The sequence below is a fragment of the Bos taurus genome, chromosome 27 (genome assembly GCF_002263795.3).
Source record: "Bos taurus isolate L1 Dominette 01449 registration number 42190680 breed Hereford chromosome 27, ARS-UCD2.0, whole genome shotgun sequence".
NCBI lineage: Eukaryota > Metazoa > Chordata > Mammalia > Artiodactyla > Bovidae > Bos > Bos taurus.
In genome coordinates, this window is record NC_037354.1 from 35,577,095 (window position 1) to 35,603,441 (window position 26,347).

Below are 26,347 nucleotides of genomic sequence, written 5' to 3' on the forward strand. Positions count from 1 at the left end.
ACAGAGAATATATTTTTTTTTTCTTCACTCATATAATTTGAAGAGTATAGAATGTGGTTTTTAAAGGTCAGAATGAATTGCTAACGAAGTTGAGGCATTTGAAATTAACAAATAAAACTGCTCCTCAGAATGGTGACTAAGGAACAATTAATCATGTGGGGGAAATGGCAGCTGAGTAGACCCAGCAGGAAAATTTCTTTTTAACTAGTTTCCATAGAGCCTTCAAATGGCATTACTGAGAAGCTGTTTGGTTTTAATTCCTTTCCTTTCTCTTAGGCTATATACTTTTTTAAGAAAAAACAACCAATGTGCACCATTTTTCTAGAAAAAGAGAAGCCAAGGCAGACGCTCCCCCACCCAGACTCTTGCAGACATTCAGAAGTATATGGACCGGCCATGACTCTTCCCTCTTTAACTCAGCATGGGGAGGAATCAGGGTTACATTATGTAGGTATAAACTTCACCTTATTCTAATTAATTTTTAAATATAAATCACTGGCTATTTTGGGCATTTTTTTTCATTATACAAAAAATCAATTTTATTTCATTAGCAACAAAACAAAAAAAATGAAATTTAAGAAGATGTCATATAAATCAAAATTTTTAAAAAGTGTGGTCTAGTCACCAAGTCATGTCTGACTCTTGGTGACCACATGGACTGTAGCCCACCAGGTTCCTCTGTCCATGGGGTTTCCCAGGCAAGAGTACTGGAGTGAGTGGTTTGCCATTTCCTTCTCCAAGCATTTAAACTGTTATAACACAGGGACTTCCCTGGTGGTCCAGTGGTTAAGACTCTGGGCTTCCACTACAGGGGGCACGGGTTCCATCCCCGGTCAAGGAACGAAGATCCCACACGCAGGACAGCAAGGCCAAAACAGAAAAGGAAAAAAAAAAAGCCTATTATAATGCAAAATGACTTAATATACTCTTTAAAATCAGTGTTGACCTCCCCTCCTTCGTACCTTGGAGAACACCTGCTTTAAAATCTGCTTAAGGAAGCATTTTGTGTTTGCTCCTAGGTGCTTTGCGTTTCTATATGGACTACATTTGCCAGATTTGAGTTAGATATCCTGAGTCCATGGGCTTCCCAGGTGGCGCTAGTGGTAAAGAACCTGCCTGCCAATGCAGGAGACTTAAGAGATTCAGGTTTGATCCCTGGGTGGGAAGATCTCCTGGAGAAGGGAATGGCAACCCACTCCAGTATTCTTGCCTGGAGAATCCCATGGACAGAGGAGCCTGGTGGGCTACAGTCCATGGGGTCACAAAGAGTCAGACCGGACTGAAGCGACTTAGAACACACCCTTAGTCCATATGTAGACTTAGTCCCAGCACTGTAGATTTCCCCTCTCTGAGACACCATAGACTATTTCAGCTACTTAGTGAGCATCCTTTTAAATATAAAAATATTCCTCTAATATAAGCACACAATTAGCCTTGTGTGTTGGGGCTTCCCCAGTGGCTCAGTGGTAGAATCTGCCTGCCAATGCAGGAGATGCGGGTTGATTGCTGGGTCTGGAAGATCCTTTGGAGGAGGGCATGGCAACCCACTCCAGTATTCTTGCCTGGAGAATCCCTATGGACAGAGAAGCCTGGAGGGCTGCAGTCCATGGGGTCACAAAGAGTCAGATGCAACTGAACACTGAGGCTTGTGTGTTAACTCCAAATCATTTTTCCCTCATGGGGGTCAACTCCAAATGGGCAGCAGTTGGTTGGTCTAGTTGATACTGCTACAAGTATTATGGATTGGTGCCAGTACTTTGAATACTGACGATTTGGATACTCTCACTCTTTCAAATAGATAGGGTTCTCCCTTGGTTCCCTGAATGGAGATTTTAAGGGAAATTTTTGGATTCTTCTGTCTCCTGGAATCTCCCCTGTAATCAGATGGTCCTTCCAGAGCAGTAGCTCTGCAGGGGCTCATCCTCTCCACCAGAATTTGTATGGCTATCTGAAATTCTTCCCTTACATCTCAGTCCCATCATTCCTCATGAAATTGGAAGGTAAGAAACTACCTAATTAAACAAAAAGAACCATTCCCACCCAATAAGAGACAGAAACAATAAGCCTCTAGCTTCCCTAGCTGAGACGCTCCCATTCAACACTTCCCCAAATAGAAATCACATCCATCGCAGAATATGTCACCTCCATGGTACACAGGAATGATCATTCCTTTTATTTGCATGGATAGAAATAAAGAAATTTGAAAACAAACCACAAGACCTCTGGTAGGGTGTTTACTTGGACTTGACAGATTACCAAAGAGCCATGGTATCTAGATAAGGAATTCTAAAATAATCTGATATCTATAAAGGGTTTGGCACAGCCTCTCTGAAAAGCAAAAGAGATTTACATTCATTGGTGTGTCTATATTGTTATTAACAACAATAATAAAAAAAAAACACTATAAACACAAACAGAAACAAAGATTTTTTTTTTTCTTTCTTTTTTACTTAGTGCTTATTTTACAGCAGACTTGACAAAGAAAGCTTTATTTTACACATTCAAAGAAAAGTCATCATGGGAAGTTTGTAGCTCTGTGGTGTGCTTTCCAAAACAGAAAAATAGATTCTTCCTATCAAAGCTTCCTTCCTTCCCACGGGACGGACCGTGGCTGGTGAGACTGGCGGGGCTGGCTCTCTCTGAAGTCACAGAAACTGACAAGCCTGCTCTCTCCTGAGTGGACCCTTCTCAATAGAACAGGGCCAAATTGCAACCACCTCCGTAAAGACACTGTGCATCCCTATGTCATTCCATTTATTGCTCGCTGAGTTGTAACCACCTTAGGTCTCTGTGGAAAAATCACAGACACCCAGAAAACCCTGACATGGGGAGACCAACCCCCTGTGGTCACAATGTACAAAGGGCAACCCCAGTCAGGGCTCTAAGAAGCATTCAGAATAGAGTGTAAATGCCCAGCTTTGCAGTGAGCCTGCAGGACTACAAATCCAGTTGCCATGCAGAAGATTTCAACCTAGAGATTTCAGCTTCAGAGACATTCCCCTTCAGAGAGGAACAGTTTTCCAGTCTGCCATACCGGCCAGTGGCATTCTCTCCAGAGTGGCTGAATCTCAGCTCAGCAAGAGGACTTGAGTGACAAAGACAGGAACGGGTGACCTCAATGTCCAAGGTGGTTATTTGTGCAGAATTCCCTCATTTCTTTCCAGATCCTCCGTGCCCTACACGAACGTCCACAATTCAGGTCAACTTCATAAGAAAACATTCTTTTATTTCCCTCTCATTCTGGGGCTGATCGTTCTTTTCGTGAATGCCTTTGGGAAAACGTTTCATCGAGGTCAACTGCTATTAAGACATTTTTGCCTAAGAGGATCATCATGCAGGCAAACTAATTCTTTTCCTAAGCTATTATTTTGGCAGCTTGCAAAAGAGGACTTGGCTTAACCTTGAGAAACTATTCTTTGAATGATCAGGAAAAAAAAAAAAAAAAAGGAGGATTTCTCCTTGATTTACTGTCCTTATTCTTGATCGGATGGCAAAGCTGGCTCGTATATTTGAAGGTGAAATGAGAATTTGTGTCCATTATGTAACTTCTACTAATGGTGGTCAGGCTCTGTGCACGTTGCCACCAATTGTGTTCAACACGATGAAAAAATAAAGTTTATTTCTTGATAGACGTGGTTTGCATTTCCACCAGCAAGGAGTTAACAGAATAATTACATGGTGAAGAAATCTGAGAATAAATTGGAAACTGAGATTTTTTTCCCCACTGTCTTTAAGTTTGAATGATGCTCCTGCTGTTTGCTATAGGATTATGATGTAGAACATGTGCTAAATATATTATCAGGAAAGAATTTTTCCAAAATCCATCCACATATCATAGCTTACCACAAAATTTAAAAAAAATAGAAAGAAAGGAAGCTCATTCATTCCCCAAAACTAAGATTAGTCCTATGTTAATCTGAATCCTCATGAGAAATGTTCATTGTTCGTGAACAGATCTTCCTCTGGTGGTTGGTAAGCATTTCTCCAAGGCAGAAAATCCTGACTTTTTTTCTCATCTCTTGATTGATGTTCTTACTACTTATTCTTCAGGCTGTAAGACAGAAGGAAACACCATTTTATCTGCTTTCATAATTACATATTTCAATCTTCTCCCCACCCACCCTCTCTCTCAAGCTCTTCCCACCCCCGACACCACTTTAGCCATCAAATTAAAGTAAGGATGAATCGATAGAATGAATTGTTTAAGTTTTCAATAAGCTGTGTATATCTTAATTCAATTACCAATGTCACCTCTGTGTATACACAAGAAAAACTCTATTTCTACTTTGGCAAACCAGACACCAAATTCATTCTGAAAGTTCTTGTGAAAATGAAAATAATAAGTTGAATCTTATGTACAGTGTATTGCAAATACCCATCTGTAAGATTCAGGTTTCACTCATTGCAAAGCCCTCCTTTTGGGAGGAAAGAATAATTTTATAGCATTTAGATTTCAAAGAATTACAAGTGCTTTTCTCAGTTCATTTGGAATTTTCAGTTAAATAGGAAAACATTGCTTCTGGTCTTGCTCTCAAAAAGTATTGATTGAAAGCAAATAGATAACCAACTTTTAAACAGGTTTTTAGTCTTTGTTCTTTGTGGTAAAAAGATGCCTCCATATATTACATTCCTACCACGTGACAAAATTTCCACATTTATTATTATTATTATTATTAGCTGCATTGGTGGGGGCAGCATGTGGAACTTCCGGAGCTAGGAGTGGAACCCCACACCACCTACAGTACAAGCCCAGCGTCTTAAACCCTGGCCCATCAGGGAGTGAAGTGAACTCGCTCAGTCGTGTCTGACTCTTTGCGACCCCGTGGACTGTAGCCCACCAGGCTCCTCTGTCCATGGAATTCTCCAGGCAAGAACACTGGAGTGGGTTGCCATTTCCTTCTCCAGGGAATCTTCCCAACCCAGGGATTGAATGCAGGTCTCCCACATGGCAGGCAGATGCTTTATCCTCTGAGCCACCAGGGAACACATCAGGGAAGCCCACACTAATTTTACGTTATAATGTAATCCCCTCAACCACCTTTAACGTGAGTGTCATTTCTCCCCATTTTAAAGGTGAGAGCAGTAAGACTAAACTTGGCTAAGTTACCAGAACAGCCATCAGCTGCCAAGGCGGGGAGTCGAATCCTGGGAAAGATCAAAATCAAAGGTTTAAGTTTTGAAAGAGCTTTTGGAAAGAGCTTGTTGACAAGATGTGAAAGGGATTTTTCTTACACTGAGGAAGGTTTCTTCTGTCTGCAATCAGCCTGCCGAGTTGTATCTTTTAACAATCTCCATTTACCCTAAGGCTATATTTTAGGACCGAGGGTGACAATGTGCTGCTAAGTTCTGCTAAGTTGCTTCAGTCGTGTTCGACTCTGTGCGACCCCATAGGTGGCAGCCTACCAGGCTCCCCTGTCCCTGGGATTCTCCAGGCAAGAATACGGGAGTGGGTTGCCATTTCCTTCTCCAGTGCATGAAAGTGAAAAGTGAAAGTGAAGTTGCCCAGTCGTGTCCGACTCTTAGATGCTAGACAATGTGCTAGAGTAGGTCAGAATCATTGCACAGATTTTCCTGTTCAACACTGAGATCTAAATATCTTAGCGGAAATCTGATAAATGAAAACACACACACCACAAAGGAAAATTCTTCTACTCACCTAGAAGCACACAGCATATCTTGAAATTTTATTTTCCAAAAAACAGTGTTGTCATAGAGTATTCTTAGGATCTGAATAAGAATTAAATGCTCTTGGGATAATGTAGACCAAAAGAAAATGGAGACTACTTGCATTTGGTGGGGTGGGGGTTTGAAATTTTGCCTTGGAATGACCCTGGTAACCACAGATGCTTTTTAATAGTTGTTATAAAAAGAAAGAGCCTGTTTTAGAATCTCACATTCAGTGTCTGCTACCATCCGGTCATGACCTAAGGAAATTCTACAGTTCTTGTCATCTTCCTGAATTAATGTGACATAGAGGTTGGAAGTTCTCACTAAGCAAACAAGTATAATCGCATTTTTAAAAACTGCAAAGATGAACACTTTTCAAATGAAAATGAGTTTGAAGTGCAGCATGTCCACATAATAGTAAGAAGATCAAATATATTCCTAGCTGAGCAGACTTCAATCCTGATTACATCGTTTAGAAGAAACCACAAGAGAGGTTTTGGTTTTTTGTTTTTTTTTTAAACTTATAGTAAAAGTGTTATACTAAGAACATAATCCCATAATGAGGAAAAATAGTGCACTCTTCTTTTTTATGGGCAGAATAATTATTCAGATCCTTCCTAAACACACAGAAGTAATGACAAATTAAAATGCCTTCCAATTCCATACAGCTTTTATAATTATTCAGCCGTTACTGTTATTATTGCTGGAAAGCCTCCTTCGTAGTTTAGTCAGCATCCCATCTGATACAAAAGAACATGGAAAATTTTACTGCTATTAATAAATACGCAGCCATCCAATCCAAGAAGAAAATTCTTTCTCATCTGAGAGATAAGCTGCATAATTCATGTATTTTCAGAAATTTCCTTAAATAGAAAATTGAAGAAAGGCATAGGAGAAAAAAAAGAATTCAGTACATAGCTTCCATTTGTGGGCAGGGATGGTCTTTGTTTTCAGTCTTCAACGTGATTCTGTTTGAAGAGACAATTTCAGTTGCATTGTATTCATACCAATCAAACAGAACTCACTTTATTTTCGACTTGTATCATGGTAAAAATGATGACAATGTGATCTTTTCTTTCATTATCTAAAAAATACGACCCTGTAATTAAAGGTTACTGGGACTTTTCTTGGGATTTTAGAATGCAATGAGAAAAGCTTAGAACAATTTGTGATGGGTATCTCTGATTTTCAAGAGAAGTTTCCACATCAGTACACAGTGCGGCTTCCACGATCCCCAGTCCTGTTGGAGTTCCTGCCCCCAAAAGGGACGTGTACGAGCATGCTTAGTCACTCGTGCCCAACTCTTTGCAACCCTATGGACTGTAGCCCACCAGGCTCCTCTGTCTGTAGGATTCTCTGGGCCAGAATACTGGAGTAGGTTGCCATTCCTTGCTCCAAGGGATCTTCCTGACCCAGGGATCAAAATCAAGTCTCCTATACTGCAGGTGGTTTCTTTGCTGTCTGAGCCACAAGGGAAGCCCTAAAAAGAGATGGGATGGCCTTAAAAACAGGTGTTGGATTTCAAAGTCCCAGTCAGAGAAGAGTCACATGTGCAGGTCCAGTTGGTAAAAAGCTTTTCTTTCCACTAATCACCCCATTCACCCATCTGACCTGACAGGTCCAGAGAGTAAGGATGCTCTGAATGGGCTGTGAGACAGAAGTATAATGCTGTCTGATAAAGACTTAATACCTGAAAAGGAGTCTTAAATGCTGAAATTAAACTGTTCTCACCATTGAAAATGACCAGAAATGTACACAGTTTTCTTAGATATTATCAAGGTGAGAGAGAGAAGTAGAGAAAGCGTTCAGACCAAGTGCGTTTAAAGTGGTGAGTAAGGGAAAATGAAATGAATCATTACCCCCAGGCTGAATTTACAGTTTGATAAACCAATCAAAAAGCAAAACAGAACATCCTCAGTTCTGATTAAGCCCAGTTTCTGACAGCCAGGCAGCAGTTAGCAGTGACATGAACCATGAAGCTCTAAGCCATGTCTTATCTGAAATGATATGCCCAGGATCCATCAGATGAGGAGTTATGTTCCAAAATCTTCCACAGACACGTTTCCGGACAGTCGCTGACTTTGAACTTATTCAACCCACTGCCTGTGCCTAAAAGGACTTCCAAGGGCTTGCTATCTTTGTCCGAGGTGTTAAGACAGTGACAACAATAAACCAGATTGAATTATGTTTCCATAATTGAACATCAGCAATCTCTAGTCTTTCTTTCCCTACATTTTCTAACTTGAATCCACAGTAGAAATTCAAGAGTTTTTCCTGACCTGTTTCTTCCTCTCCCACACCCCATAACCAATCAACCGTAAACCTGACTGGCTTCGTTTCGCTCTCCCAAGGGTTATTTGCTCTGCATCCGCTGCCCCTGCCCTATTTCTGGGCCTTGACACTGCACCATCTTCTATCTGGTAAGTTTTGCAACCACCCTGCTGTCTCCTCGCACTGCAATCATACTAGGCCTAGGTTCCCATCACCTACCGGAAGAAAATACAATCACAAAAGTCCTCTGTGATGTGACCACCGCCTTCTCCTGCATCTCCATCTTTTTGTTGGTCACCTTCATGACCACGCGAAACCCTGACCACAGAGACCTGCTTGAGGTCTCCGAACCTGCCAGGCTCCCATGTGCTGCCACAGTGTCTTTTTTCCTCCAGGGAGCTCATCCATGTCACGTGCTCTCATCCTGCTTAGTAGAAGCATATTTTCTCATGATATCCTTTCAGAAAATAACCCTGACAAGCTGTAACAAAATAAATGGATTTGGAAACTTCTGAGCTGCCTCTCAGGAGCAGAGAATAGAACCCCAAGAAAATGTCCAAGCTACAGAAAGTGATTGGTAAACTGCTACACCCAAGGCAAGGGGTGCAGTGTGCTTTGCTTCTGTGAGGGGTGAATGGAGGGAATAAGAGGGGTGGGGGAAAAGGGCGAGGAGATAAAGAAGGTAAGGGGGAAGGGGGAAGGAGATGAGGCAGAGAGAGTAGACAAGGAAGACAGTGTTGTTCTGTGCATGATGCTATCTCCATGATCCTCAAAACTTGTCTAAATACATAAAATATTTGCAATGTGTTATTATTAGTGGAAGTCTATGTAGTCTTATTGATACAGGGGCACTCAAAGTTATAAGGGGAGAAAGATATAGAAAGACCACAAGACACTGGAAGTTAAAAGAAGAGATAGGGCTTTGCATCCTAACAGGTTGCATAAACTTTGTTGGTGTCCTGAGTCAACCCACGATGACTGAGAGTGGATAAGGTTCAGCTGGGCTATGCAAGGGGAACTTCTCCAAACCTTCTTAGAAAAGCAAATCTCATATATTTTATAATCCATTAAATATAGAAATAACTTACAAAGATTCAGGCTAATTCAGAGAAAATGCAGATAGTCTGAACATTCAAGGAACTGCGACTATTCTGAAGTAAACAGTATTTAAAATGAATGCAGCTCTTCCACTTCCTATTATACTTAGAGTAACAAAATTGAAAAGACCGATCTGTAATTAACTTACCACAACACCTAAGAAAACAAGCCTCCTCTGCTTATACAGAATTTGCATTGTTTATATGCAAATGAAGGCTCCTGATGTGTTTGAGAACGATTTATCCCCTTAAGAAGGCAAATATTCTCTTTATAATCTTGTTTACTTTATTCATTTACTTTGCAAAACATTTTTCATCAAGATTACAAGATGTTAGAGGCAGAAGAGACCCCAGGGAAGTCCAAAGTCCTCATAGTACAGATAAGAAGCTCCATGGACCCTGAAGCACCCCCATATACCCTCAGCATTCTTGAGGTCTGCTACCCTCGCACCCCCATTCCTCTGATGCTGGGGGTCCAGCTATAGCTAGGGCAGATGCTAACAGAGCAATGATCCTGCAAAGCTTTAGGTTCAGGGCATCACCAGGACCCATCTGCCTCCCAGTTTGAAGCAAGAGATTCCAGTATCATTTCCAGATACACTGTAGGCTTTGTAAATCTCTGTTTCTAAGCCCCAGCTCCTACTTTAGCTCCCTCAGGAGATCTTTGCTGACTCCCTCTTACCCCAGTCCCATCCTGATTAGCTGCCCATCCTAAGCATGTTCCTCTATTTTTTTTTTTTTTTAATTAAGGTTGCAGATGGAATAAAGTAGTTAACCAGCTGATTTATTTATTTGGCTGCACTGAGTCTTAGTTGCAGCACGCGGGATCTTCGTTGCATCAAAGGGGCTCTTTCGTGGCTCCGCATGGACTCTGTAGTTGTGGTGCCCAGGCTTCAGGAGTTGCAGTGCGTGGGCTTTTGCTCTGCAGCACGTGGGATCTTAGTTCCCCAGTCAGGGATTGAACCCATGGCCTCTGTATTGAAAGGCAGATTCCTAACCACTGGACCACCAGGGAAGTCCCTCCGCTACTGTTTTCCTAACTACATCCTATGGCCAACTTTCCTACACTTTCTGCCCACCCGGCAAAGAAGCCCAGGACTCTTTCTATATTTTCAGTGCTTGGGATAAGGCCTGACGCAGGCTTTATTAATGCATCAGCTTCTCCAAATAAACCCAGGAAGAAAAACTGGCGAGAGAGTCAATCATCTCCGAGGGAATGGAGCCTCACTCTTAGATTCTCACATTGCTCCTTTTCTGACCCACCTTAGCCAAGTTTGCTTCCATGCTGCATTTTTAGATAAGAAACACAATTAAGAATTCAGAGCACATTTCTATTTTTATCTTCTTCTACTCCTCTTTTTACAGATGCAAGGGACTTCTGATTTAAAGTTAGGAAACTTGGTTTTTAAACTCCAACACCAACTGCTACTACTTGGACATTCATGGACCGCATTTTTAATTTTGTTTAGTCTCAGTGCACGCACTGCCAAAAAAATCACTAATAGATAAGAAAAATGAGGTAACATAATGTGTCCAGTAACCACTAAAATTTAGAAATTCAAAGGTCCTTATCCTTGATCTTAGTCAGCTGAAAGAGACACTTTTGATGTAGCTGCTATATAATAAAAAATTTAGCAGATTTTTTGTCCTGGATTCTTGGGTGGAGGTCCTGAGCCCTTAGAATTTCCCAACTGATAGGAGTATCTTTGTTATTCAGGACGGGCTCTGATAGTGTTGGAGAAGGGAACAGCTTGGGTAGCTCCAGTATTCTGGCCTGGAGAATTCCGTGGCCTGGAGAATTCCATGGCCCGGAGAATTCTGAGGCCTGGAGAATTCCATGGGGTCGCAAAGAGCCAGACACAACTGAGTGACTCTCACTTTCTGACAGTGTATGCTAACAAGGTGATGCCTGGTAAATCCCAGGATAAATTCAGGGTGGGGGCTGGCCATGCCAGATAGACTAGCCAGCAGATTAGAGAGTTGGGGCTTTCAGCCAAATGCTATTACTCTGACCCCAGGGGAAGGGAGGGTGGTTGGAGACCGAGGTCAGTGATGTGGCAGATGATTCAGTCCATCACACTGAAAAAAAGCGAAGCCCCGATAAAAACTCTGGACACTGAAGCTTAGTTAAGCTTCCTTGTTATCCTGTGAATACACCAGTGTGCCAGGATGGTGGGTGGTGCCCCTGATTCCACAATGAGAGGGCGCAAGAGCTCTGCGCCTGGGAGCACATAGACCTTACCCGGTGCGTCTTGTCTGGGCCTGATTTCTATGCTTTACAAAGGCCCCCAAACTCTTTGGCTCTAGGAACTGGTCTGATGGAAGACAAGTTTTCCATGGACCATGGGGGAGGGGGGTGGTTTCAGGATACTTCAAGGGCATTACATTTATTGTACACTTTATTTCTAGTATTATTACATCAGCTCCACTTTAGATGATCAGGCATTAGATCTTGGAGGCTGGGGACCCCTGCTTTATAATTAAACTGTAATTATAAATCCAGTGCTATCTTGTGGAGAAGGAAATGGAAGCCCACTTCAGTGTTCTTGCCTGGAGAATCCCAGGGATGGAGGAGTCTGGTGGGCTGCCATCTATGGGGTCGCACAGAGTCGGACACGACTGAAGCAACTTAGCAGCAGCAGCAGCAGCAGTGTTATCTTGAGATCTGCAGTTCCCTCTAGTGAACTGTCTAACCTGAGGGAGTGGTAGGGACCCTGGAAGTTGTAGACACATGGTCAGAAGTGCAGGAAGCCTGGGGATCCCCAATCTTGCAGTTGGGGCCTACAGGGAGGGTGGTCTGATGGAAGATTACATCCTCACCTCCTGAAGGCTTTGCAGACTCCAGGCAACCAGTGCCAGAAGCATGCTGCAGTGCTGCAGCAGCACACCTACCCGGCTCTGCTTCTGGTTTAGTGGGCAGAGCCCAGCCCTGTCTCCATGTGGGCTGGGCCCCAGGCAGGGGCAGGGGGCGGGCTGGGAGCTTCTCTGCGGTGGTGCATAAGGTCGAGGCAGCTCTGTGGTTATGAGAGAGAGAGCTCTGCCATCACATGCTGGACCTCACACTCCAGACCGGACACTCATGACACCCGTGGCCTTTACCTCTGTTTCCTGATCCTTAAGATGGGAATGACATAATATTCATAAGAGCTCGTGAGACTGCTTCAAGATTAAATGAGACGGGAATTCCCTGGTGGCTCAGCGGTTAAGATGCCATGCTTCCAATGCAGGGGACATAGGTTCAATCCCTGGCTGGGGAACTAAGATTCCCATATGCTGTGTGGTGTAGCCTAAAAATGAAAAAACGTACCAATTTTTAAAATCTATTAATAAAAAAGACTAAATCAGTTAACACGTGGAAGTATTATGTACCTCGTGCACACGGAGCAATAAGTAAATGTCCTCTCTTATGATCGCTGAGCTCTCACTGATGGTATTAGTATTACTTACTCTGCTACATGAGCACTGCTTTAAGCTAAGTCAATAACTGTATCTTACATAACAGACAGGAACAGAGACAGGGTGTTGAAGAGAAATATGCTTTCTACAATAGAAGCCAAGGGCAGCTCTGGTTCTGTGTGTTTCTAGAGTAGTGAAAGGTCATGGGAAACCATGGAGTATGGCATAGAGATACTGGGGTAGGGGGAATGCTAATATTTCATGGGTTCTCAACATCCTCTCCTGCAACAACAACAACAGCAAAAAGCTTAATGATCTAGACTACGCTGCCCACCATGGTACCCAGTATAAACATGTGGTATTCAAATGCAAAATAAGTAAAACTGAGCAAAACTTAAGGTTCATTTCCTCAGTGGGTCCAAGACAGTGGGGCTATATGTGCACATACAGCCAATGCACTTTGTTGTACAGCAGACGCTAACACAACATTGCAAAGAAACTCTACCCCAATAAAATAAATTAAAAAACAAAAAGCTCCCAAAAAGCAAAAATAAAAAATTGAGAAGCAAGGCCTCGTGAGGCACATTGCTGAGCGGGTAACCGGGAAGGATGGTGGGCTGGTACGTAGCCAGCTTGCAGGAGGGGAGCTGCCAGGATGAAGAAGGAGAGAAGGATGCTGATGGAGGCAACATGGGGTCACAGAGGACTCTGGAACTCAAGCCTGCCTGCTGGAAGAGCATAACAATGCAATTTTTATAAGAAGTTACTTGGTGATTCTTATATTCTTATCAAAACACCAAACCATGGCATGATGGAACGAGTGACCTCCGAAAAGACATTAAATTAAGATCTGGGCCTGGATTTAGCACTCAATATCTACACTGCAAATATAGCGTCCTTTCCCCAAGCCTCAGCTTTCTCAACGACTCAATCAAGAGATGGACAGACTGGTTCTCTAGGCCCTTTCACCTCCGTCATGCTGGAATCCTGGGCCAAGGTCACTGCAGTGCAGATAGGTGCAGCCCTTAAGTCACCCAGTTCCAAGTTCAGCAGTTTTCTGTCAGCCCCATCTTAATGACCACAAACTCCAAAATGACAAATCCACAGATAGAGAGACTTCTATACTTTTTCCTTTCCTTTTCAATTTATTTTCCCTTCACACTCAGAATTTATTTGCTAATCAGCATCAGTTACAGAGACAGCCAAATCTTTCAGCAGATGCCCAAATTCACTTCTGAAATTGTCAGGACATTTCCAATGGAGCCAAACTCTAGCTTAGAAATGTGCAGACAGGCTGAAGAAGAGGACCAAGAAAGCCAGCACGTGCTCGTGGAGAGCCTCTGGGGAACTCTGGTAGTGCCCCTCCAGGGCACTCAGGTCTGGACCAAAACAAAGCAAAACACACACACAAGCAGAAGGGGGTGGTGCCTGCAGTGTTGGTGATAGGGAAGCTCAATGACGTGGAGACAAATCAGCCAAAATTAGAGGCCATCCTAGTAAAGTTATTCACCCTGATTCCTCACTCTAAATGACTCTAGAAAGATGATCTAAATAGACATTTCTCCAAAGAAGACATCAGTTCAGTTCAGTCACTCAGTCGTGTCCGACTCTTTGCAACCCCATGAATCGCAGCACACCAGGCCTCCCTGTCCATCACCAACTCCCGGAGTTCACTCAGACTCACGTCCATTGAGTCAGTGATGCCATCCAGCCATCTCATCCTCTGTCGTCCCCTTCTCCTCCTGCCCCCAATCCCTCCCAGCACCAGAGACATACAGATGACTAAAAAGCACATGAGGCAAATGCTCAACATCAATAATTATTAGAGAAATGCAAATCAAACTACAACGAAGTGTGACTTCACACTGGTCAGAATGGCTATCATCAAGCAATCTACAAACAATGAATGCTGGAAGGATGCAGGGAGAAGGGAACCCTCCTACACTGCTGATGGGAATGTAAACTGGTACAGCCACTAGGGAGAAAAGTATGGAGGTTTCATAAAAAAACTAAAAATAGACCTGTCACATGATCTAGCAGTCCCTTTTCTGGACACGTGCTGGAGTGGATACATGCACCCTAATGTCCATAGAAACACTATTTACAATAGTCAGGAATTGGAAACAATCGAAATGTCCATCAACAGGTGAGTGGACAGTGAAGATGTGGTACATGTGTACAATGGAATATTATTCAGAGAGAGAACAAAATAATGGCATTTGCGACAACATAGATGGATCTAGAAATTGTCATACTGAGTGAAGTAAGTCTAATAGAGAAAGACAAATATCATATAATATCACTAATATGTAGAATCTAAAAAAAACGAGGCACAATTGAACTTATCCATAAAACAGAAATAGAGTTGCAGATGTAGGGAACAAACTTGTTGTTACCAGGTGGTGAAGGCGAAGGAGGGATAAATGGAAAGATTGGCATTGACATAGACACAGGACTATATGTCAACAAATCTGGAAAACTCAGCAGTGGCCCCAGGACTGGAAAAGGTCAGCTTTCATTCCTATCTCAAAAAAGGGCAATGTTAAAGAATGTTCAACCTACTGCACAGCTGCGCTCATTTCACATGCTAGCAAGGTTCTGCTCAAAATCCTTCAAGCTGGGCTTCAGTAGTACGTGAACTCAGAACTTCCAGATGTACCAGCTGGGTTTAGAAAAGGCAGAGAAGCAAGAGATCAGATTGTCAACACTTGTTGGATCATGGAGAAAGCAAGGGAGTTTCAGAAAAACATCTGCTTCTGCTTCATTGACTACTCAAAAGCCTTTAATGTGTGGATCACAACAAACGGTGGAAAATTCATAAAGAGCTGAGAGTACTAGACCACCTTGCTGCTGCTGCTGCTGCTAAATCGCTTCAGTCATGTCCAACTCTGTGCGACCCCATAGATGGCAGCCCATCAGGCTCCCCTGTCCCTGGGATTCTCCTTACCTGTCTCCTAAGAAACTGCCGTACATTGGTCAAGAAGCAATAGTTAGAACTGGACCTGGAATAACTGACTGGTTCAAAATTGGGAAAAGAGGAAGACAAGGCTGTATATTGTCACCCTGCTTTTTTAACTTCTGTGCAGAGTACATCATGCAATATGCTGGGCTGGATGATCACAAGCTGGAATCAAATTTATTGGGAGAAATATCAACAAACTCAGATATGTAGATATACTACTCTAATGGCAGAAAGTAAAGAAGAACTAAAGAGCCTCTTGATGAGGGTGAAAGAAAAGAGTCAAAAACCTGGCTTGAAACTCAACCTTAAAAAAAGAAAAAACCAAGATCATGGCACCCAGTCTAATTACTTCATGGCAAATAGAAGCAGGAAAAGTATAAGCAGTGACACATGTTATTTTCTGGGACCCCCAAATCACTACAGATGATGACTGCAGCCATGATATTAAAACACACTTGTTTCTTGAAAGGAAAGCTATGAGAAACCTAGGCAGTGTATTAAAAAGCAGAGTCATAACTTTGCAAACAAAGGTGCATATAGTCAAAGCTATGCTTTTACCAGTAGTCACTCACAGATGTGAGAGTTGGCCATAAAGAAGGCTGAGCTCTGAAAAACTGATGCTTCTGAATCGTGGTGCTGGAGAAGACTCTTGAGAACCCTTTGGACTACAAGGAAATCAAACCAGTCAATCATAAAGGAAATCAACCCTGAATATTCCCTGGAAGGACTGATGCTGAAGCTGAAGCTCCAATACTTTGGCCACTTGATGGAAGGGGCTGACTTATTGGAAACGACTCTGATGCTAGGCAAGACTGAAGGCAAAAGAAGCGGGTGGCAGAGGATGAGATGGCTAGATAGCGTCACTGACTCAATGGATATGAATTTGAGCAAATTATCAGGAGATAGTGGAGGACAGAGCCTGGCATGCTGCACTTCATGGGTTTGCAAAGAGCTGGATAGACTTAGAGACTGAACAACAACAATAATATGTAAAATACGTAACTAATAAGGAGCTGCTGTATAGCACGGGGAACGGCACTCAGCATTCTGTAAGGGCCTATCTGGGAACAGAACATAAAAAAGAGTGGATACATGTATTAACTGATTCACTTTGCTGTACACCTGAAACTAACACAACATTGCAAATCAACTACACTCCAATAATTTTTTTTTAATCATGTAACTGATAAAAAATGACTTGACCTCTCAGAGGCCCAGAGAGGGGCCCAAACCCTAAAACTGGGGAAAAGACATCTGCTGCATGGGACATTTGTGAGGAATAAGGAGGTTAATGAAAACCCTTTTAAATGACAAAGTGAGTGGGAAAAGCTATTTAAATGTAAATCATTAGAATTATAGCTTTAGCATAATGTAACTTGACTGCTTCTTAAAGACTATGTTATACATTTTAACTGATACAGTGTTATGGGAATAACATATTAGCCAACTCCACCATCATCAGTTGTTTGTTTATATGATGAATCTCTGTCACTAAGGATTTCCAGGTGCCCAAGGACTTGAATCTAGCAGACTTGAGTTATTGGAAACAAGATGTCTGTTAGACTGGGGATGCTGAGAACCTTGGCCTGAGTAGCCAGGGGCTGCAAAGGGCAAAGAAAGCAAGAGGGAAGGGGAAGGGAAGAGCAGGGGGTGTGGGGGGGATTTCACAATTATGCATGGGAGGGATGATAAAATATAGTTTCTCCCTCATAAGGTGGTCTTGACCAGCACTAATGAACTTGGTGACTGAGCAGAGGAGATTCTTAAGCTATGCTGAAGGTGCCACCTGGCTTCATCTTGCTGCTTATGGGAAACCCCAAGAGTGAGAAACTGAAGGAAGAACTGTTAAATGAAAAGAAACCCAGACCAGATGACTTTGAAAATTCTCAGTGTCTTTGGACAGAAAAAGATGCTAAAATTAAGAAACGATTTCTAAGCACTGTCAGAAAAATGTGGTCAAGACACAGGGCTGAAGGAGACCTGCATAACACTGGGTTAAGACTCCAAAAAGATCAAAGAATGAGCTGTTGCTGGGTCCAGCCCAGCAGCCTTAAAAGAGACTGAAGGTGTGTCTTACAGATTGTCCTAATGATTTTTCAATAGGACCCAAAGCTAGAGAAAGACTTTTCTCAGAGAGATTTGTAGGTGTGACATTATTCTAGTACAATGAACCCCTATAGTTCAGTTCAGTCGCTCAGTCATATCTGACTCTTTGCGACCCCATGGACTGCAGCACGCCAGACTTCCCTGTCCATTACCAACTCCCAGAGCTTGCTCAAACTAATGTCCATTGAGTCAGTGATGCCATCCAACCATCTCATCCTCTGTCGTCCCCTTCTCCTCCCACCTTCAATCTTTCCCAGCATCAGGGTCTTTTCCAATGAGTCAGTTCTTCGCATCAGGTGGCCAAAGTATTGGAGCTTTAGCTTCAACATCAGTCCTTCCAATGAATATTCAGGGTTGATTTCCTTTAGGATCGACTGGTTTGATCTCCTTGTAATTCAAAGGACTCTCAAGAGTCTTCTCCAACACCATAGTTCAAAAGCATCAGTTCTTTGGTGTTCAGCTTTATGGTCCAGCTCTCACATCCATACATGACTACTGGAAAAACCATAGCTTTGACTATATGGACCTTTGTCAGTAAAGTAATGTCTCTGCTTTTTAACATGCTATCTAGGTTGGTCATAGCTTTTCTTCCAAGGAGCAAGCATCTTTTAATTTCATGTCTGCAGTCACCAACTGCAGTGATTTTGGAGCCTAAGAAAATAAAGTCTGTCACTGTTTCCATTGTTTCCCCATCTATGTGCCAGTAAGTAATGGGATTGGATGCCTTGATCTTCATTTTTTGAATGTTAAGTTTTAAGCCAGCTTTTTCACTCTCCTCTTTCACTTTAATCAAGAGGCTCTTCAGTTCCTGAACCCCTATAAGATTTACAGAAGTTTCGGTATTTTTGAGAAAATGATATTAGCAGAAATACTGTCATTTTGGATTAAAAGAAGTAGACACAGTACAAAATGGGAAGGGGCCATCAGAACCCAGAAATTCTACTCATAAGAAGCGGGCCAGGAAAACTATTCAGGGGCAAGCATGCATTGTGTGTGTGTGTGTGTGTGTGTGTGTGTGAGTTTCTCAGTCATGTCCAACTCTTTGAGAGTCCATGGACTGTAGCCCACCAGTCTCCTCTGTCCATGGAATGCTCAAGGCGAGAGTACTGGAGTGGTTCACAATGCCCTTCTCCAAGGGATTTTCCCTAATCAGGGATCGAACTTTGCCACCTGAACTACCCAGGAAGTTAGATTTCATGAAAAAGGAGGATGACTCAGAGAACAGACCATGGAGAGCAGCTTCCAAAGGTCCCCACCTTCTGGTACCAATGCCATGTATGAAGCCCCTACCTTGAGTGTGGGCTCAATCTGGTGACTTGATTCTAGCAAATAGGATGGGCATGCATGTGTGCTCAGTCACGTTGGTTGTGTCCAAGTCTTTGCAACCCTATGGACTATAGGCGATCAGGCTCCTCTGTCCATGGGATTCTCCAGGCAAGAATACTGGAGTGGGCTGCTACGCCCTCCTCCAGGGGATCTTTCTGACCCAGGGATTGAACCTGCATCTCCTGTGTCATCCTGCATTGCAGGCAGCTTCTTTACCACTGAGCCACCAGGGAAGCCCAGTATATAGGACATGTACAGCCTTACTGCAAGACTAGGCTATGAAAAGACTGTGGTTTCCGTTTCCCCTCACAAGCTCTCTCATCCTCTTGCTTTCTTATTCAGATGGTTATGAGCTGCTCATGACCAGAAATGCCTCTGGTGAGTATTTGGTGAGGAATAGAAATCTTTATCTCGACAATTCACAAGCAGTTAGATCCTGCCCACAACCACGTGAAAGCTGATGCATCACTAGTGAAGCCTTGATGGAAGTCTTAGGAGAAAACCAGAAAACCCAGGTAAACCACGCCTGGATTCTTATAAGGCAACAAGGTTAGCAGTGATTCATTAAGGAAAAACAGATAACTAGTGGCCGGTGTTATGAACAGAATTGTGCCCCCACCCGCTGCCCTTACAATTTGTATGTTGAAGTTCTAACCTCCAGTAGCTTAGAATGTGGCCTTATTTGCAAGTAGTCATTGCAGTTGTAATAAGTTAAGGTAACCCTGCAGTAGAAAGGGCCTCAATTCCAGTATGACCAGTATGCTTAGAAACAGGGGAAATTTGGACAAAGATATGGAGATAATGCCATGTGGAAACTGAAATTATGCTCCTATAATCCAAGGAACAAGCCAAAGCTAGGAGAGAGTGCTGGAACATATCTTTTCCTAGCACCCTCATAGGGTCCTTCCGACACCTTGATCTAGGACTTCTGGCCACCCGAACTTGGAGGCAATCAATCGCGGCTGTTGAAGCCGCTCATCTGTGGTACCTTGTTACAGCAGTCATAGCAAACTGTTAGTAATTGGGGGCTTTCCTGGGGGCTCAGATGGTAAAAAATCTGCCTGCAATGCAGGAGACCCCGGTTTGATCCCTGGGTTGGGAAGATCCCCTGGAGAAGGGAATGGAAACCCGTGACAGTATTCTGGCCTGGAGAATCCCATGGACAGAGGAGCCTGGTGGGCTACAGTCCATGGGGTCGCTCACAGCTTAGCAACAGAACAGCAAAATTAATACAGTCAGTAAGTGGGAGGAAAAATGTTACAGAATATCAAGTCAGAAGAGAACAACAAAGGGATGATTTGCTCTGGTTCCAGTAATCCTCGGAAACACTGACATGCCCTCACTAAATCTCAGCCAAACAAACAAAAAAGATCTATGTGTCCCCATTCAAACGCCATCCCTCCGGGGCACTTCTGATCACAGCAAGGAGTCACAGGACCCAGGCAGAGTCACCCAGGTGGACATGGTCTTTGCACCAGGACATTCACACTCCCAGAAAAGGTAAGCAGGGTAGAGTAGCTGGAAATCCCCAAGACACAGTAAAAAGAAAGATTCGGGTAAGGAGATCCCATGCATCTCACCCCTTGCACAGATTCATTACTAAAAGAATAAAAATAAATAAGGAGAAAATGTGACTCCCTTTTGTGTAAATTAATTTACAGCACTGGCTGACCCATTTAAAGAGCCACAGGGTGAATCGCTTTAACAAGAGACAACCGTCTTCTAACAGACCTCTTACATAAGCTCGGCCTCTGTGGCGAGGCACACGCCTTCTCAGCCCAGAATGTGAGCCAGCGGGCATCCAGGCGGCCAGATCCATCCGTTGTCAAATCCTACACATATTCGCTTTCAATTAATAGACAAAAAGAAATTGATTATGGCAAATTCAGGGCTGGAAAACAGACTCTCTGATTAAAATTCATGCTGACTGCTCTCATCCAGGGCTGGCAAGTCCTGGTGGGGAAGAAAAGCCTTTTCTGTTGACTTTGTTAATACTTGAGAAGAAAGAGTGAAGAAATGAATCACATTCTAATGGTCTCCAGGGGCGAGCACCAGTTCCTGGGGCAGCATAATCACATGCTTCCAGCCCATGACCTTTAATCCTTGGTGCCTGGCAGGTAAGGAAGCAGGGAGAGGAGCCCAGCGCGGCTCTCCAAGGCTCCCTGTGAGCTGCAAAGGTCGGGAAGCACTCTGCTCGAACAGATATGACAGAAATGTAGGCCACGTGTAGTCCATCAAGCTGCACCTAAATACAGCTCGATGATACTTCCAGCACGTCCTCTGAACAGATTCCAACACATCCCACCACCAAGGGTGGGTCTGAGCAGACCAGTGTTTTTAAAGCATCACACACACACTCACACACAGCAGACTAACAGAGAACAAATATGGAAATGCAATCATGATAAAGGGGTGACCTTTTTCAAGGTGCATCATTTGAAGTATTTTGATTAATTCCTCTTTCCGAATGGCAAAGCAGCTTTTGTGAATAAACAGCAAACTCTAGTTAGATATCTGTGCCTGCAGTCAAAGTGGAACCCTTGGCTGGCTCGCACATGGCACGGGTTTTCCCAGGGTCTGGGTGCGGCCATCCAGCCTGGGTGTCGGGAAGGTTTCCAGCAGTCTCCCAAGGCACCTGTGTTGAACTCCTGGAAGCACACAGACCACTGCAGGCTGGCTGCTGAGCACCCTTCTCTTCTTTCCTTGCTTCTCTCAATCAGATCCCTGACCACCATGCAGTCTAGATAGAAGGACCCCCCCCCCGTGCAGAAACCACTCCCTGAATATAGGAAATTATGGAGCTGGCTATTCAGAGAGAAAGGAAACCACCCAGCACTGAAAAGGTCATTGATCACGGGCCAGCCACTGATCTGGATTTGACTCTCAGCCTTGCCATTTTCCTAAATAGGTGACTTGGGGAAACTGTTCCCGCTTTCTCAGCCCTGTCCTATGAATATCCATTAATTACTATTAATAATTAATATTTAGTAGCTAATGAGTATGAATATGGATGGGAATTTTAATAGTCACCCTTTTAGAGCCAGGCATTGCTGCAATGTGCTTGAGGACACAGCAGGAAATCAAAGTGGCAAAAATCTTTGCTTTTTATTTTGGTAAGGAAAGGCTGGCAGTGGATGAAAATAAGTGAAGTATATGGTATAACGGAGGCAATAGAGACCATGAAGAAGAAGAAAGCAAAGCAGGAATTGGAGTCGGGAATGTTAAGAGTGGCCAGGGGATTGGCCGTTCCAACGTGTGGGGAAACTGCCATGCTTGTTGAGAAGAGCAGCAGGGATGGGCAAGGGCAGCAGGCCTGAGACAGAGCTCTGTGGGGGTGTCTGGGGAGCAAGGAGGAGGTGAGCGGGTCTGGAGCTGAGGGAAGTGGGTGAGAAGCAAGGGAGGGGACAAGAGAGCTGGAGGCAGGACAGTGAGGTGGGTGCGGGGCCTCACGACTTTCATGGTGAGAAAGATGGAAACCCATCCTTGTGCTCTGGACCTAGGAGTGACCTTGTCCTTGAGGATTTAGTGAATTTAAAGAAGATGAAGACAGGAGGAGGAGAGGGACTGTATGAATTTACATTCCCACCAACAGTGCAAGAGGGTTCCTTTTCTCCACACCCTCTCCAGCATTTACTGTTTGTAGATTTTTGGGTGATGGCCATTCTGACCGATGTGAGGTGATACCTCATTTTAGTTTTGATTTGCATTCCTCTAGTAATTAGTGATGGCACCCTACTCCAGTACTCTAGCCTGGAAAATCCCATAGATGGAGGAGCCTGGTGGGCTGCAGTCCATGGGGTCACTAAGAGTCAGACACGACTGAGCAACTTCACTTTCACTTTTCACTTTCATGCATTGGAGAAGGAAATGGCAACCCACTCCAGTGTTCTTGCCTGGAGAATCCCAGGGACGGGGGAGCCTGGTGGGCTGCCATCTATGGGGTCGCACATGGTTGGACATGACTGAGTGACTTAGCAGCAGCAGCAGCAATTAGTGATGACGCACGTCTTTTCATGTGCCTCTTGGCCGTCTGTGTGTCTTCTTTGGGGAAATGATGCAGCCACTGTGGAAAGCACTATGGAGCTATGACCCAGCAATCCCACTCCTGGGCATATAGCCAGAGAAAGTGATAGTTTCAAAAGCTATATGCACCGTAATATTCATTGCAGCACTGTTTACAATAGCCAGGACACGGAAACAAGCTCAAAGTCCACCAACAGGGATGAATAAAGAAGCTGTGGTACATATATATGTGTGTGTGTGTATATATATATATAGTGGGAATATTACTCAGACATAAAAAGAAAACTGTGCCATTTGCAGAGACATGGATGGACATAGAAACTGCCATACTGAGTGAAATAAGTCAGAAAAAAAAAGTGCATATTAACACATATATATATAATCTAGAAAAATGGTACAGAGGAACCTATTTGCAAAGCAGAAATAGAGACACAGATATAGAGAACAAATGTATGGACACCAAGGAAGGAAGGAGGGGTGGGACAAATTGGGAGATTGGGATTGACATAAATATACTGCTATGTATAAAATCACTGCAGATGGTGACTGCGGCCATGAAATTAAAAGTTGCTTGTTCCTTGGAATAAAAGCTGGGACAAATCTAGACAGCATATTAAAAAGCAGAGATATTACTTTACTGACAAAGGTCCATATAGTCAAAGCTATGGTTTTTCTAGTAGTCACGTATGAATGTGAGAGTTGAACCATAAAAAAAGCTGAGCGCTGAAGAATTGATGCTTTTGAACTGTGGTGTTGGACAAGACTCTTGAGGGTCCCTTGGACTGCAAGATCAAACCAGTCCATCCTAAAGGAAATCAGTCCTGAATATTCGTTGGAAGGACTGATGCTGAGGATGAAACTCCAATACTTTGGCCACCTGATACAAAGAACTGACTCACTGGAGAAGATCCTGATACTGTGAAAAATTGAAGCAGGAGGAGAAAGGGATGACAAGGGATGAGATGGCTGAATGGCATCACCGACTCGAAGGATGTGAGTTTGAGTGAACTCCAGGAGTTGGTGATGGACAGGGAAGTCTTGGTGTGCTACAGTCCATGGGGTCGCAAAGAGTCAGACACGACTGAGCGACTGAAGCAACTGATGTATAAAATAGATAGCTAATGAGAACTGACTGTATAGCACAGGGAACTCTACTCAATGGTCTGTGGTTACCTAAGGGGGAAGGAAATCCAAAAAGGAGGGAATACATGTGTATGTATAGCTGATTCACTTTGCTATACAGCAGAAACTAATGCAACACTGTACAGCCAACTATACTCCAGTAATTTTTTTTTTAAGGAAGTTGAGAGGAAGGGGGACAGGGAAGATGAAGGAAAAATGATACAAAGTGCAATAGGGAAGAATAAATCTGACTTCATATTGGATCTGTTTATTTCACTTGAATCTTTGTATTCTATCACGTTTGCTACAGGTTAGTCACTAAAGGAATATTGCCTATAACTTAAAGAGTTCATAATGGCCCATCTCTGGGAACCCTGTTTCCCATGACTAAGCATGAACCTCAAATGCCTTTGTTTAGGTCACAGGAAACATCCTGATCAGATCCACTCGTGAATGGCTGCAGGGAAGAAGAAATTAATAGATGCCCTCCCAGAATCTGGTCAAAACCAGGAGATTTTTGCAACATCTTCTGACCTATTAACTTTACCTTTTCATCTCCCTCCTTCTTTGTTCCATAAAAGAAGTTAGCATCCAGATACTAACAAGATGGTTCTGTAGGAGCCAGATGTAGTTCTGTAGATGACTGTTCCATTATCTTTTCAGTCTGCTAGCTTCCCGAATAAAGTCTTTATTCCCTGTCCCAATACCTCATCTCCTGATGTATTGGCCCCGTGTGGTGAGCAGATGGAGCTCGGACTCTGTAACAAAAGTACTCAGGCACCTCCTGAGACAGGTATGTGCTTTAAAAATGCTGTTTTGAAACCATCTTCATATTCCCCAGAGAATCACAACCATCTCTCTTTCTCTTCTCCTTTGCCCCAAGACAGTGTGGTTTATACATACAGTTTTGCTTGGGAATCTTTATGTTGCCGGAATGAATGTCGTGAAACCTAAAGAATAGAAATGAAGTTTGGAATGAAAGCACGTTGTTTTTACTAGAAATTCTGGAGATTTGTGTGGGTGGTTTGTGTCTTGCTGGGTCCAGGAGCACAGGTTTCCATCCGTCCATCACTGACTGTCAGAGATGAGGGTGCTCATGACCAGTGTTTGCACGTTCCAACCCCCACCCCCATGCACCTGCCTGGAGTGAGCAAGGATGCAGCCCTCCAAAGGGACAGAGGAAGACAGACAGGGGCAGGCTGGTAAGTTCCTCATCCACGTGGTGAGAAATTCATGGCTGCTGTTCTGCTTACTGACTTCTGCTAAGTAGACAAAGGTCAGAATCAATACCGAGATACAAGGGAAGGGAGCTCACTCAACTCCCCTCTTTACAAGATTTGAGGCGGCCGCTGACCCTGCAGGGGTTGTTAAAATGCCTCCCAAGCAAGTAAAGCTCACAAATCCAGTGTGCATCTCATGCACTGAGTTATCATCCCAGGTCTCGGTGAATCAGTGCTGAGGGATCTACTGAATAAAATGCATTATTGTCTAAAGAGCATTCGTTTTTCCCAAGCTGTTGTCTCTAGACGCAGTCCCTCATAGCTGAGGGGATGACCCCACTGTCTAGTGTGCAAGTCAGAAATCTGTAAACAAGAGACGCCTCACACACAACTGGTGACTGAGTGATGTTAATTCTAACCTCCACACACCTTTCCGAGCTTCTCCATTTCCGGTGTTACTGTGATGGCCAGAGCATCCCCTGTTCTACCTCTTTTCCCTATTTCTTATTATCTTCCAATCCATCTACTAATTCATTTCGGAGGAAAGAAAACTTATTCAAACCCTTCTCTACTTAAAAGGCTTCCCAGGTGGCAACAGTAATAAAGAACCCGCCTGCCAATGAAGAAGACATAAGAGATGCAAGATGGATTGGGAAGATCCCCTGGAGGAGGGCATGACAACCCACTCCAGCATTCTTGCCTGGAGAATCCCATGGACAGAGGAGCCTGGCGGGCCACAGTCCGTGAGGTTGCAAAGAGTTAGACATGACTGAAGTGACTTAACATGTCCTACTTAAAACTCTCCAAAGTCTCCTCCCTGCCTAAACCCCTTAGATGTACACATTAGACTCTGATTGAGCTACTGAACATCTCTGCTTATTATTGGGTCGGCCAAAACATTCATTTGGGTTTTTTTGTATGATGTTATGAAAAACTCAAATGAACTTTTAAGCCAACCCAGTATTTCTCAACATCTGCCCTTCATCTTTCTTCATTTCCCCATCAAAATGCACATTAGCCAGATGGATCTTGGAGATCACCTAAAAGGTACCAAACTGCTTTAAGCAAACACTTTGCTTAATCGGCCCTGTCAGTCTGGAGATCTGGCCTCATAATCACTACAGGGACCCCGAGAACATGCCCCAGGGACCTGCCAC

The 26,347-nt window shown here is 43.5% G+C and overlaps 1 protein-coding gene across 3 annotated transcripts in view; it reads right to left on the minus strand.

The window, feature by feature from the left end:
- Positions 1 to 2,426: 2,426 nt before the first annotated feature.
- The window catches only part of ZMAT4 (zinc finger matrin-type 4), a 376,376-nt gene continuing 352,455 nt past the window's right edge, over positions 2,427 to 26,347 (minus strand). For all 3 annotated transcript variants that reach the window (NM_001076943.1, XM_059882307.1, XM_024986304.2), the window contains 1 exon segment: positions 2,427 to 4,051. In NM_001076943.1, the coding sequence (NP_001070411.1) occupies positions 4,036 to 4,051 (16 nt within the window). In that variant the 3' untranslated portion in view covers positions 2,427 to 4,035.